The sequence below is a fragment of the Solanum lycopersicum genome, chromosome 3 (assembly GCF_036512215.1).
Source record: "Solanum lycopersicum chromosome 3, SLM_r2.1".
NCBI classification, from domain to species: Eukaryota; Viridiplantae; Streptophyta; class Magnoliopsida; order Solanales; family Solanaceae; genus Solanum; species Solanum lycopersicum.
In genome coordinates this window covers 46,036,191-46,052,113 of record NC_090802.1, presented here as the reverse complement: position 1 = coordinate 46,052,113, position 15,923 = coordinate 46,036,191, and the positions used below count along the sequence as shown (strand labels likewise).

General features: G+C 38.3%; 1 protein-coding gene across 1 annotated transcript; it reads left to right on the top strand.

The window, feature by feature from the left end:
- Window positions 1-1,708: 1,708 nt before the first annotated feature.
- On the top strand, window positions 1,709-2,391 carry LOC138347603 (uncharacterized). The gene is made up of 2 exons (XM_069295901.1): window positions 1,709-1,763; window positions 1,847-2,391. The coding sequence occupies exons 1-2, from the start codon at window positions 1,709-1,711 to the stop codon at window positions 2,389-2,391; spliced, it is 600 nt and encodes a 199-aa protein (XP_069152002.1).
- The last annotated feature ends 13,532 nt before the right edge of the window (window positions 2,392-15,923 follow it).

The following is a 15,923-nucleotide window of genomic DNA, read 5'->3' as shown; positions in this document are numbered from 1 at the left end:
CGCCAAAGGGAGTCACTGTTGAAGGAAAACTTTTATTATTGATGTAGTATTGTGAGGTACAAATTTTTACACAATGGAGCTTGTAAATGCCATCGGTAAGGATTTGGCCCCGTATCCTCCTATGCCTGCCGTGTAGAAGATGATTGCCACTGTGATGCTGCAGACTGTATTCGAACCAAGTTTCAGATTAGGATGGAATTCCCAAGGGATTATTGAGCGTATTCAAGTTCCCGTGAAAGGATCAAGGTATGGTTTGGGGTACACCCCCACAGATGATTATATGAACATGAAGAAGATAAATGATCAACAACTGGCTAATACAATCCCCCATTTATATCAATCATTTCCAGTACGGGTGTACGCTGATCAAGACGACCTCAGGGAAGGTTTCTATAGCCTTTTCGAAGAGATTGATGTTGTCATTAAGAACGAGTCGAGATGGTAACAATCCATGATGCTGAGCCTGGGAAGATGCTAAAAAATTTGACCTCCATGCCAATTGTGATTCCCTGAATTCCTTGGTATAAGCATAACATTTATGCATATTTAAATCAGTGGTAGTCCGGAAGTAGCTCGAGACCCACCAATTTTTCTTTCCGTTAATTGAATGAACATTTAAGTTTACCTTAGATGTTTAAAAAAAAGGCAACTTGGCCCTTCCATGGCCAAAGTTTGCGCCATTTTAACAATTTTATTGAAATCCTCCTTTATTGAAATTTGCTTAATTATTTATTTGCTATTAATTTACCTAACTTTGTTTATATATAATTTCAGTAAATTTAATTTAATCCCTACAATGTCATATCATGTTACGAGTTGAATAAACAAAATGAGGCTGGTGATGACAAGGCTGATGAATACGAAGAGGAAAATGAGGCACCAGAATATGTTGCAGAGGAATTTCTGCAGTTTGAAAATCAACATAAGCCGAATTTAGAGGAAACTGAAACTTAAAATTTGGGAGACCAAGAGTGTGTCAAAGAGGTCAAAATCAGCGTTCACTTCAAAGTGGGAGACCAAGAGTGTGTGAACCTATCTTCAAGTTTTTAAAGAAAGACGATTTCACAAAGTGGACTGATGATGTTAGAGTGATTCTGTTGCTATCAAGAACTACTTGTCCAATCCTACTGTATTGATTCCTCAGCAATAAAAGAGTCCATTATTACTATATTTGTCCATCTCTGATAATGTATTTTGATGCATTCTTGGGAAGAATGATGAGACAGGAAAGAAGGAAAGAGATATCTATTACATAAGAAAGAAGTTTACTCCATACAAGTCTCGTTACACTCTGTTGGAGAGAACGTGTTGGGATTTGACATAGCTTTCCCAGAAGTTGAGACATTATTTGTCTTCTTATACTATATAACTCATTTCTAGAATGGGCCCGCTGAAATATATATTCCTGAAGGCGATGCGATCGAAAAGTTAGCTAAGTGGCAAACGTTGTTGACTGAATTTTTATATTATGTATCTGACTCAGAAGGCGATAAAGGCTCAGACCTTGGTTGATCATCTTGCAGAAAATCCTATTGATGAAGAGTATGAACTACTCAAGACTTATTTTCACGATGAAGAAGTATCGTTTGTATGTGAAGGTATTTCTGAGATATATCATGGATGGAGATTATTCTTTGATGGAGCAGCTAATCCGCAAGGTAAAGGTATCAGAGTGGTCTTAGTTTCATAATCTGGTCAACACTATCCCATGGCTACTAAGCTCCGATTTGATTGTACGAACAACATGGCTGAGTATGAAACTTGTATTCTTGGTTAGAAAATGGTCATCGACATGGATGTCCAGAAGTTGTTGATTACTGGAGATTCAAATTTATTGATTCATCAGGTTCAAGGAGAGTGGGCCGTCAAAACCCAAAGACATGCCTTACGTGTAGTATGCACAAAAGTTATGCAAAAGATTTCGTAAGATCGAGTTCAGACATACTCCCAGATTATGGAATGAGTTTGCCGATGCTGTTTCACCATCTCTTCAGTGATGAAACATCCAAATATTGGTATATTGATCCTCTTTATATAGAACTAATGGAATATCCAGTCCATTGTTCATATCCTGAAGCAAAAACAGACGGTTTGCCATGGTATTTTGATATAAAGAAGTATTTGGAGTCCGAAATATATCCTGCAGATGACACATCCAGCCAGAGAAACTCAATAAGCCATATGGAACTCAACTTCTTTCTAAGTGGAGAAGTGTTTTATAGGAGGACTCCATGTTTAGGTCTTCTCAGATGTGTCAATGTTATTGAAGTTGCGATGCTTATTAAACATATACATGCTGGAGTCTGCGGCACGCATATCAATGGACTCACTTTGGCTAGGAAGATTCTTCGAGCTGGTTATTTTTTGATGACCATAGATTATGATTGTTGAAGGTTTGTGCAGAAATGCCATAAATGTCAAGTGTACGGAGATTTGATCTGAGTGTCTCTTCGCGAACTTAATGTTATGAGTTCACCTTGGCCTTTTGTAGCATGGGGAATGGTTGTCATCGGTCCAATAGATCCAACCACTTATAATGGACACCAGATTTATTTTGGTTGCTATTGATTACTTCACCATGTGGGTGGAAAAAGCATCGTACAAGTCGGTGAACAAGAAAGTTGTAGCTGATTTTGTTTGCAGCAATTTGATATGCAGGTTTGGATTCCCAGAATCTATCATTACTGATAATGGTACAAATATCAATAGTTACTTGATGAGAGATATATGTGAGCAGTTTAGATTACTCGCCGAAACTCAACCGCTTATGATCCTCAAATGAATGGAACTGTAGAAGCTATCAATAAGAATATCAAGAAGATCCTGAGGTAAATGATTGACACTAACCGAGGTTTGCATAAGATGTTTCCATATGCATTGTTGGTATACTGAACGACTGTCAAAGGGTCGATTGGAGCTACTCCATACTTTCTATTATATGGAGTTGAAGCAGTCATACCTACTAAAGTTGAAATACAATCTTTGAGAATGATTCAAGAATCTGAGTGGAGTAATGCTTAATGGTTCAGCAAGTGGATTAGCCAGTTTACTTGATTGATGAGAATAGAATGGTTGCCATTTTTCATGGGCAATTACATCGACAGAGAATGGTTCATGATTTTTACCAGAGAGTAATAACTATAATTTTTTATATTTGTCAGTTGGTCCTTAAACGCATTTTCCCCATCAAGATGAGTACAAAGGAAAATCGCACCAAATTGTCAAGGACCCTACATGGTTTGCAAGGTAGTATCTAGAGGTGCTTTGGCCCTGTTGGAGATGGATGGCACCGCATAGCTGAAACTGATCAACTCACATGATGTCAAGAGATACTATTGTGAAATTTTGTTTTGTATTTCTGTTATTTTCTTATAAATCCCCCTATTTGAATGTAATTGTTTTGTTAAAAATGTTATCCCTCTTTAGAATGGACTACGTCTTACCTAAGTTTTCAAAAATGATATACGTTGGTGGCCTCTGTCAGCTTCGATCACCGGATCTATCCCTTTTAATAGTTCTTTGTATTTGAATTACGTTCGAACTGAATTCTCAAGAATGAGATACGTAGGCAGCCTATGTCAACCTCAGTCGGTTTTCTTTCTAATTTTATTTTTGTTAAACTTTCGAGGGGGAGCTACGTTTGACCTGATTCCTGCCTCTATGGGTTACTTAGGTGCCACAAGGGTTCGGTCATATTCCCCGTATGATTTCTATTCCTCTTTACAATAGAAACTGGGACAGAAATTTTGAGAGGGACTAAAAAATTCTTGAAAATAAGATTTTTCCTCAGCAAGTCAAAACTGAAGATACTTCATAATTGGCAACTTCGACAGAATTTTTGAAAGGATCTCAAAATTCCGAGATTTATAAACCAATAGTTAAAGATAAGTCAAAGTCATGTAATTGGACAGAAATCTTCAGGATGGCCTTAAAATTTCAACTGGGGTTTTTCGACAGTCTTGAGAGACTTTAAATACTCCTCGACGAAAGATCATATAGACGTCCAAGCATCAGAGACAATAAGTTCGCTAAACCTGACGTGACATTATACTTGAAAATACACCTTTTTTAAAATACTACTTTTCAAAAATACTTTTCTTAAATTTTCCCTTTGTGTTTCAATTGTTTTGACATAAATTTTTTTGTCTTATCTATCAAGATTCGGGAAATCAGAAAACCAATAGGAGATAGTTGGACAGGGAGCAGACAATTGCAGAATTGAGACAGATCAATTTGTTTTAAAACTAACAATTTTTCTGTGGGTGCAGGTTTATAGTATTGTTCTAAAATCACCAATTTCTTCGATTGAAGAGTATGCAAAAGTCAAGGGGGCAAAATGCTTTCCCAAAATTTATGATTTTTTCTTTTGTGGACACAAACTATTTCATATTGACATATCATAGACTTGGTAATATGAATAACATTATTTCATTCAATTCCAAACACAATGAAGTCTATAAGGAAGCGTCCAGCTAGATTCAAAGATGAATCAACTGAAAATACAAAAAATGACAGTTTACAATTTTTCATCAGGGACGTTATCTGTATCGCATTATCAGACATTATAGTGTCTCTACTTGAATGGTCAGTTTATTGTTATTGTCGGTTGATATGATACACTACCCGAACAGGTCATTTTATTTTATTGTCTATCAGGACGATACACTACGCGAGGGGTCATTTTATTTTTATGTCGATCAGGATGATACACTACCTGGAGGGTTAACTTACTGTATTTTCGGCTGAGATGATACCATTATCCAGAAGGCACCTAGAAGATAACTATGTAGCATGACTGAAGCATTATCATTGTATGTTACCATGGATGTCATTAAGATTTAATATTCACACGTTGTAGGAAAATATTTATGCCCCGAAAAAAATCATGCATCGCGAGTTAATATTCATGTATCGCGGAAGATCATGGATCACGAGTTGATATTCACACATCGTGGGAAGATATTCATGCCTTAAGAAAATCAGGCATCGTGAGAAGATATTCATGCATTGCGGATAATCATGCATCGCGAGTAAATATACATGCATTGCGAGTTATTATTCATGCATCACGAAAGATCATGCATTGCGAGTTAATCATTCATCGTGAGAAGATATTCATGCCCCATAGAAAATCAGGCATCACAATAAGATATTTATGCATCACAGAAAATCATGCATCGCGGAAGATCATGCATCACGAGTTAATCATGCATCGTGGGAAGATATTCATGCCCCACAGAAAATTAGGCACTACGAGAAGATATTCATGCATCGCGAGAAAATTTTCATGCATCGAAAGTTAATATTCACACATTGCGGGAAGATATTCATGCCCATCGGAAAATCATGTATCACAAGTTAATATTTAGGTATCGCGAAAGATATTCATGCTTTGCAGAAAATCATGCATCGCCAGTAAATATTCACATATAGCAAGTTAATGTGAATTCATCGCGAAAGATCATGCATCACGAGTTAATCATGCATCGTGGGAAGATAATCATGCCACACAAAAACATAGGCATCACGAGAAAATATTCATGCATCTCGGAAATTCATGCATCACGAGTTAATATTCATGCATCGAGAAGATATCTGTGCATTATCGAAAAATCATGCATCGTGAGTTAATATTCATGCATCGCGGAAAAATCATGCATTGTGGAAGAAAAAAAATTCACTACAAGATAAAAAGATCGTACATAACAAGAGAAATATTTACCTATCAATATCATCTTCATTTTTATTTGTCAAGAGTAAACACCAAGAGAATCATCAAAGACGACACGAAGAGAAATATCAGCATACTGCATTAGATTTTAATTATTTTGACATCAAATGAAGAACCTATTAAAGATCATATTGCATCATAAGAACTAAGCTTTAGTTGGTTTACGTCAAACTCAATGGAGTTGACGTCAAAGGAGAACAACTAAGTGTTAATATTGTAAAAGACACTATCTCCCATTTTAATTGCATTCTTATACTAATTAGTTTATATCAGTCTTTGTCGAGAGCATCCGAAAGGATGAATTCTCCAAAATATACCACAGGTGTGGATGACACCAAAAGGGATGCAGCACAACGTGAAACCTTTTCTTAGCACTGAACGGGGACATAGTCCCAAGAGGAATGTCAAACCCTCAGGACGCGAGCAAAGAAGCAACTTCCACCAAAATCAAACCACAACCCTATCAGAAGACATGTGGGTTTTCCTTTAAATTTTTTTATTTTAGTAATGCATAAAAAAATTTTTGTTTCTACCAGAAGCAATTTTCCAATCGAAGTAACATACACCAAGTGTTTGGAAATTATGTCCATGTAAGTTCTTATTTATTGGTCTGAAGCATGCCACATTCATGTCTAAGAGGTTACAACCCTCTTTTTTATACTTAACTTCATTTCTAACTTGTCTAGAAGAAAAGGTTATCTAGCATAACAGTGTCACGAGCGGGGTCTAGACTCTAGCTGAGGTCGGTGTCGTTGACCTCTCAAAGATCGAAACAATCCTACTTATGTCGTCATTACATTCATTCCGTTGATTTTAGCGAAAAATTTGAAACATTTTTGTTTAAAGTGTATATAGACTTTGTAGTTATAGCACGCATACGCGTATAAAGAAGTTCATTACTCATGTGTATCAACCATCTAATAAAGCGTCATTCAATCTTGGAATAAATTGTCTTTTAGCATGAGTAACAATTGCAAAATTGGCACCATTACAAAAGTCTAAAAAGAATAGGAAAGAAATACTAGTGGAACATGCTCCACTAGCCCAAACCTATGACTAAGCTAGAAAATAACAGCAGGAAACTTCATATGCATTAGGACCTACCGAGTTCGGATTAAAAGCTCTGATTTCCTAACAGCTGCAATGAAAATCTTCAATACCCTCCTGAACATTCACCTAAAATAGTATAACGTATGGAATAAGTACACACTTGTACTAAGAATGGTTGTGTGCAAGTACACACCAAGGACATGCATGATTAAGAACAGCTATCTCCGAACGATATGAATTATGGAATGCCAAGTTGGTTGGACTTCCCAAATAACATTAGGAAAGTCATGCTATGAGAATAACATGCATCATCTTTCTTTTCATATTGCACACACCACATAACCTATTTGATATAGCAAATACATATGTTATATATCATTCGTTCATATTCCATGAGACCACGGAATAATGGACTTAACAGTAGGACTTCCCAAATTTAGGCTCAACATATGGGACTTCAATTTCAAAGTCCTCTTTAGCAAACACAGGTACGCTTCATTCATTCAAACATACTACATTTTCATTCTTTCGTAGGCCGGTGTGAACACCCACTATACCTAGAATGTTGTTTAAGACTCTCATCGAGTTCACTATGCAATGACAAAGAATGAGCTAGTGTCATTCCATGAGTATAGTTCACCTCTTGATTATCCTATCCAAACACCTTTGGTATCATTGGTTTCATTATCTTTCATACTTTGAGGAACTTCAACTTTAACCGACATAGATCATGTGTTCATCATGAAATCTAGTGTTTTCCCCACACCAAAAAGAGGTGGAGTCACTGGCCAGGGTGAAACAAAAAATCACTAGCTCGCTTAGGTGGAAAACCACTAGCTAGTTCCCTTTGTTGGCAGCATAGTTTAAACACTAAGAGATTTAGGGAGACACATACCCACCTTGATGGACAGTATCATCTCATGAGAATTACGTGAACCTCCGTCCTTACCGAAGGAAGGCATCACCACTCATAGATAACCTATCGGTGCTCCGTTTAAAGTTCCTATTTACATTCAACTCGTACATCGTCAAAGCTTGTTTCTATCATGAGGTAGTCATATCTCATTTGATGATTTATCATCTCTTCTTTACATATTAAGTGTGAATTGTTCTTACACTCACATATAGAGTTTAATTGAGACTTGTCTCTTAATATTCAAAACTCTCTTAGGTGAGTACTTTTGGTTACCTTATATTAACGTAGGTACAACTCGTCTCACTTTTACTTGCCTCAAAATGTGGTGTGACCCTGTACTTTCTTAACATCTTTTCATTTCATCTTTACTCACCTTTCATTATTTGTTCATTGTATAACATATATATGCTCTCTTGAAGATTACATTGAGGGACATTTATTCTAAGCATAGATACAACTTGTCTCACTTCTACTAGACTATCCTCATGTATCAACTCTCTCGTTGCTTATTCATCGTTTCGCATAAATATACTCTCTTAGAAAATCCATTTAGTGACATTGGTTTTGTGGCGTAGATGCATCTTGTCTCACTTGCACTAGCCTATAGTCATGTTGTCACTATTTTCATTAGCATCATAGTGTAACATAATTACTCATATTATTATGTGAATATTCATTTCCACATATGCCAATGCACTTGTCCTTTTAGTGTGTTTCACATTGTTACTTAACCCTCCGGGAGTCACACCATTTCATCACATACATCTTAAGTTCACATATTTTTAAACGTACGCTGAACTTAAGAATCCATACTTACAAGCCATGAGGCTTCGTTCATAAGTCGTCCAAGTGATTAATACTTACCAAAGATTATATGTTACAAGACTTATGCATCTTGTAGTTATGCCAAGGTCTCAATTTAAATTTCTATAGGCATCTTTCATTATGTATTTATTCACGTAAGACTTCTGCATCAATACGGAATTGGTCAAGGGAACCCGATTTAAAATTCCTTGAGCAACACTTAGTGTTATTTTAAATTTTGGTTTAAAATTTCAGCTTGGGGACCCATGTTCGAATCGCAACACCTACATATCTGTCTTACTTTTCTCTCCTTGACTTTTCTATTTTATACCTATAGGATGTGGGATCGATCCCCCACTACCTCATTTTAGTTTCCTTTAGTTTTTCTCCTTATTTCCTCACCTATCCAAGAGGTTGTGGGTTCGATCCCCACACAACTCATTTTATTGTTCTTTCATTTTTCTCCTAACTATTCACATTAGCCTTACCCCTTTCAAAAATCCCCCATACCTCACTTTTATTATTGATTTTTTTACAGCTTGCATATGGTGAGGTCTTGGGTTTAATCCCCAATGACCTCATACATTTTAAATTATTTTAAAAAAATTCAAAAGTTATCCAGTAACTTGGCCGAACAAAATTTCCAGCAAATATTGAAATTTGATTGCCCTTTCCAGTCAATTGCCTCAACATTGATTACATTAGATTTTTGGACAACTCATTGGACATTTCGTACTTTTATTATGTGCATTATTGTGGTTTTATTTTATCAACATTTTCACTCAATTCAGCAACATTACACCACATATGAACATCACGATTTACTTCAAGTAATTGCATACAAAACACAAGAATTTAACATGCATATTACACATTTCAACCCATGACCAAAGCCATGATGTAAACAAGGCACACACACACATTTAACACATTTTCGGAAAGCATGCTTATTACTCACATAAATCCGAACATACATAATATAACATAATCCTCCCCAAAACACATTACATCTCTAAATTCTGCTAGAAAAACATACCAAACCTGCATATTCGATACGAGCTAGTGACAAGTACATGCAAAGGGGAGCATTCCTAGTTTCCTTATAAGAATTTGACTTAAATTTAGGGGTCTCTTGGGAAAGGAAACAAGAGGAAGAATGATACGCTTAAACTTACTTTTGAAATAAGAAGTAAAGCAGTCGTGTCAAGTAATGAATCCAACTAATGAGGTTAGGATTGTTCCCACGAGAAAAATAGTTCAGACATAACTTCAATCTATTATTACTACTATTTAGTCAATTATTTCATCAGAAATCATAGACAATAAAAAGGGAGTTTTATTTCTAAATGAATGAAAATAACTAGCTAAATTATAGGATACAACTAACAGATTCAAATGTTGGAGTATAATCAATTAATAAAAGTAACTATGGTTTACGCGTTCTCCACAAGTTCATAACTTGATAATTCGAACTATAACAATTCTTTCCTAGTATCTTGCATGCAAAATGATAAGTTATGTATTTCTAAATCCTTGATCCGGCATCTAGAAAATTTCACTCCGCACCTTGGTCAGGCTACGTGTGTTGCTATACTAACCCTTACCTTTACCTCATATTAAGCATTGTATTTGAAATTTGACTATGTTATTACCTTGTACCAATCAATACTAGCCTATTACATAGTATACACTAAATCTATGTTGATAATTCTTTTCCTATTATCTACCTCCTTAGTCTGGCAAGTAGCATTAAGCCGAGTTCTAACGTTGGCCATCCGTTAAAAAGAATTCTAAGCGAAAGAATTATCAATACATTTAACAGACTATTCTAGAAATGTTATTTTAGTTAGATTTTATCTTATTATTCTCCCAAGTTTCCCACTACCCTAGTTATGGAGTTTAGTTACCCATAGTCATAATCCCAATAATCAAATATGTAATATAAGAATTCATGCACTTACTTCAATGAGAAAGAATATGATCCAGAAATTTACTTGATTAATCGACAAAATCACCAACAATCAACTACTTACACTAATCGAAGACTAAAGATTCTCCAAAAGTGTAATAATAATCACCAAGTCTAATCCACAAAAGAAGCTATAATAATAAGAGTCTAACCCCAAAAATGAGGTTTTTTTGAACTATTTATAAAAAACAAAAGCCTAATTAAAAAGGACTCTATTTGCTGAAAATCTGTCAAAACGCGACTGGGTTAACAGACCAGGTGACGAGTCGTCGTGCTTATGACGGGCCGTCATGGACTCCTTCGTCCCATAATTTGCAAATTCCTCTACTTCTCTCTTCATTACCCTCGACGGCATGTATGATGGATCATCACAGGCACAACGGTCTCCATTCCATAACACTTAAACTCTTTGAATTTGAATACTGGAACTACTTCTCTGATCTTCATGAGGAACCAGCAGGACGGACAGTCATGGCTAGGATGGTCCGTCACGCACTTCGTAGTCCACACTTGGTTAGACTTCCACATCTTCCTTCAGCAGCTTCACCACGAGGTCACATACGCACCGACACAGTCACGATGGACCGTCACAAGCTCCGTAGGTGGTACTTTTCTGCATTTCTTGCTCAAAATTTCTGCGTTCATCTTTAGAAAGATTTCCTGCAAATAAAGAGAAACTTACATAAAAATTAATACAAAAAGTCTTTTGGACACACACTAAACTTAAGGAAAAATCATTGAAAATACATTGAAACCATGATATATCAACACCCTCAACTTAAATTCGTTGGTTGTCCTCAAGCGACGCAGTATGACTCACTACAAAATCTTTCTACAATAGTATCGATGTTTTATCTTTCGCAATTATTTGGATATCAATCCCGATCAGTGTCTTCATATTTACTCATGCTATCACTGTTAGGCTTGAATTATGTGGAATCAGACCATGACACAGACTCACTATGCACTAATACATATCCTTTTCAATTTCTTACCGAGGTGCTAATATTTCCTGTATTGCAACTAGTGTCCTCACATCAAAACAATATCCTCATTTTTCACACAATGATTTTAGTTTGAGTAAAAGGATTTATTTTCAAAACTCACTCTTTTGAAAGATTCAAAACTCATCCATACATATTGCCATAAGCTTGACCTTATTTTCACTGCACTATGTTGTCTATAAAACTTTTAGGATTACGATAGGACATTCTTAGCTTGTAAAATAGGCTCACGGTAAGGTAGGGTATACTAAGGTATACTTTAGTGACTTTTTCCCCTCCTTGACATATCCGATAAACATACCTCTTTTCATCATTTTATTTTTCCCAATTTCCCATATTCTTTTACCTTGCTAAGTTCCCTTCTTTCTTCATTTGTGTAAGTGACTTTCTTATTTTCTTGCTATTATTTATTGTATTTTTTCATTTCATTTTTCTTTCAACTGATTCATGAGTCACTTTACTTTTGTTCTTTCTCTCTCTTTTTTCTTTCAACCCGATTTTCCAGAGCATTCCTCATAATAGCCACCTTCAACGCATGGCTTTGCCATGGGTAAAAGTACACAATACCCAAAGTTGGGTCAAGGCCATAAAAAGGTTGTTTATTGCATTGGCTAGCCTCAACTTATGCTTTTGGCATAAGCTAACATGCAGATGTCCAAGGAGGGACCAGGGCCAACACATTATTCCCTGAAAAGATCAGTTGGGGTGGAAAAGAAACGTCTGGTTTAAGCACAAATCATTTGGATCAAAGAAAGATTAATTTCATCTGGCTTTCTTTTATTTAGGCTAAAAATGGGCTATATTGAACAAGGGCCTATGATCCATTCCTAATTTTGTATTACAACTTACATTTAGAAGAACTAACCAGGCAAGTTCTAGCTCAATACAAATAGTGGACTATTCAAATCTTCCTCACACTCACTTGACATCTCATTACTCTACCAGATTATCAGCCACCTAGTTCGAATTTTAAAATTAGGGTCATGCAATGGTGTATCTCTATATCAGGACATATTTATCAATTACTATGCCTAGTCATGCATCATTTTAATTTCATTAGGATATCATTTTACCCATCATGCTTTAAACTTAAACTATGTGCACAAGATATAGACATGCCGGTTCAACAGTAAAAATAATCAGTCTCTTGGGGAAGAAGAACACAAGCAAGAAACCCCCAAAAGCGGATAGTGAATAGGGCTACTCAGACTTCACCCTAGCACTCACTTTCCATTTACCTCACCCCAAACAAAAATACATGGAAATGTACCCAATGCATAAAAAATATGAAATATGAGAGTGATAGGAGGATCAAACCTGGGGCGCAAAGCGCCGAGGATCAGCAAGATGGTGGGTCCTGTTCCCCGTAACCCACCACCTCTGTAATCAGGACACCCTCAGTAGTGTCCTCCTCAATAACAATACTATCAGCAGTGCCTCCCGTGACCCCTACGCCTCTTGGTATGCTCTCGAGGGGAGGTGGTTGAATCTCATAAATTGGCGAATAAGGTCGTCATCATTGTGTCCTCAGCAGTCTCTGTAGAAGAGGCCTCAGACTCAGGCACCCTAGCCTCTAAGATCATATCAATGTCTGTGCGAACACTCTCGACCGCAGACTGAAGGGTCGACACATCCACAGGAGGGGCTGGCCGGTCTAGCACCGCATCACAAAAGCGTCCAAGCGCTGATGAACCTTAGTAATCTTCCGCTCTGTGTGCTGGACCATTCTCTGCTCTAAGTGCTCTTCTTCCTCAGCAAGACACCTTCGCATCCAAGGCTGGATGTGATACAGAAGTGTAGCCATCCGTGCCTCCAGTTTTTGGACCCTAGCAAGCAGGTTGAGAGCGGGGAAATGGGCTGAGCGGGAGGAGCTCGGGGCAGTGCTACTACCCGGGATAGACTCGACCGAGGTAGTATCAATGGAAGCATCCTACGTAGCTGTGCGAGCCTGTGCTACCGTATCAGCCTGATTGTCACCAAGTGGAGGCATCTCTCGACGGGGCCCTCTGCGTGGAGCAAACTCATTGGTCTCATCCCTAATGAGGCCGACATAAACAGTGCCCAGCGGGGTCTTGAGCTGATCAATGTACCATATGGGCACACCTGCGGACCTGCATAAAGAAAATATCATGCAAGGGAAATGTTAAGTAGTTGTGACCTAAAAATCCCTCTCGTGCATGACCGCCTGTAGAAGCCAAGCAAAGTCAACCTCAAACCCGGCTATTATCACCGCCATTAGTATTGCACGATCCCATGTGACTATATTATCAGCGGCTGTGGGAGGAAGGCAATGGAACAAAATAAACCATAAGAACTTCGCCGTGAAGGTCAGATTAGCTTTCTTAATGGCTCCCTTCGGCTCGGTCACCCAGTCAGCACCCTCTCAATCAACAGACAAGTGTATGGCCATCTACCTTTTGGTGGTCTCCTTAAGAGATGGCTCATGCAAGAATTGGCCATCTTTGACAATTTGCCACCGGTAGTCAAACTCGACTGTGAGAGGGGTCCGGTTGGCATCAACAACCTCGCCGTATAGATACCGGCGGATGGCAGGCAGGGACATATAAACCTTAATTCAATGTACTCGAACATGCTCCAGTGGGTCCTGTTTGGCGGGGGCAGCCCGCCTATCAATCTGTGATCTAAGAGTAGCCACATAGGAGGCGTAGAACTCTCAGACCAAATCTTCACTATAACGGCCCAACGAACGCGTTATCCACTACATGCAATGTCTGGTGATGAGAGTGCGGATCTTTGGCATAGTCGGGAGACTTCCCGTAAGGACCCGCCTCTACCATGTAAGGGTCCGTGTCATGACCCCTTTATCATTTAGAACTTTTGAGTCTGAATAAACATGATACTGATAATCGACACACCAGCGGTTGGGCTGGTCAACAACCGGGGTGAGAACACAAGTCGGTGAGCTGGGTGTGATTTCTGAACTGTCATTCTCATAAGAAGAGGAATAATGTGCAGCTGTGGTGGGTGCAGGGACTTCAACAGACTCTGAGGCTTCCTCTGACCAAGAAACTCCTAATGATCCAGACACTCCTTCTTCATGAGTAGCTGACCTAGAAGGTGTGCCGGTCAGTGTGCGCTCCTAATCAAACTAGAAGGAAGTGACTATGTCGGACGCAAACTTTTTGGGTGTAACTGTGGCAGCACGTGCAGCTCGGGATGGGGTGGAAGTGCCTCACGGGCATGTATTCGGGGTCACGCTCATCATCAAAGCCAATGACCAGGCGGGTAGACGGGGCGACAGACTTCGATCGCCCACGTGCATAGACTCGATCTTGTTTTGGTTCCATAATAGATAATATGTGTAAAGAACCAATATTATTACTTGAAGGAGTAAACAAGACAAGAAAAATGACATAAAATAAATAAAAGAGTCAATATGTAATGAAATTTCTATACTAATACTGAAACACGACGGACCCGATGACGGCTATTCGTGAGTACGACGGACCATCAAGGGGTCTGTCATGTATCAATTAAACTATATTTATATGGAGATCCCTTAAGGAAAGCCTCTGAAAGTTATAATGGATAAGCAGGATAGACCGTTGTGATGATGACGGTCCATCGTCGATGTCCGTCGTGGGATACTTTTATAAAGTATGAAGACCCTTAGGAGAGAGTTCTCTGACCGTCTTGACAGTTATGCAGGATGAACCATCGAGAGTCTGACGGTCCATCGTAGATGTCCGTAAGAGGACACTTGGAAAAAGTTGGAGACCCTTAGGAGAGGGATCTCTGACATTCATGACGGTTATGCAGGACGGACAGTCGAGGGTATGACGGTCCGTCGTAGATTTCCTTAAGAGGACGTTTAAAAAAAGTGAGAGACCCTTAGGAATAGGGTCTTTGACAACCAGAACGGTTGTGCATGATGTACCATCGTGGGAACGACAGTTCGTCACATGTGTCCGTTGGAGGACACTTAGAAAAATTTAGAGACTCTTAGGAATAGGGTCTCTGACAACCAGAATGGTTGTGCAGGACGGACCATCGTGGGAACGACGGTTCGTCTCATGTGTTTGTTGGATAACACTTACAAAAAGTGATAGACTCTTAGGAATAGTGTCTCTGAAAACCAGAACGGTTGTGCAGGACAGAACGTCGTGGGAACGATAGTCCATCGCATATGTCTGTTGGTGGACACATGGAAAAAATTTGACAGTGGGGTGCTAGAGATGTTTGGACGGACCCTATGACGGTCCATCGTGGGTTTGGCGGTCCATATTCGGGGTTTTGTTCTGTCATTCAGTGACAGAACTGTGGATTCAACAATCATCCCCTATGAACCAAATGGAATTTTTAGTAATTTAACCTACATGTGTCTAACCTAAATACCTAGTAAACTAGCAATGCTAAAGCACCTATTTCTAGAGTTTTTACAATGCAATTTTGAGGATTCTCAACCTAGGTCAGACAAAATATGTATTA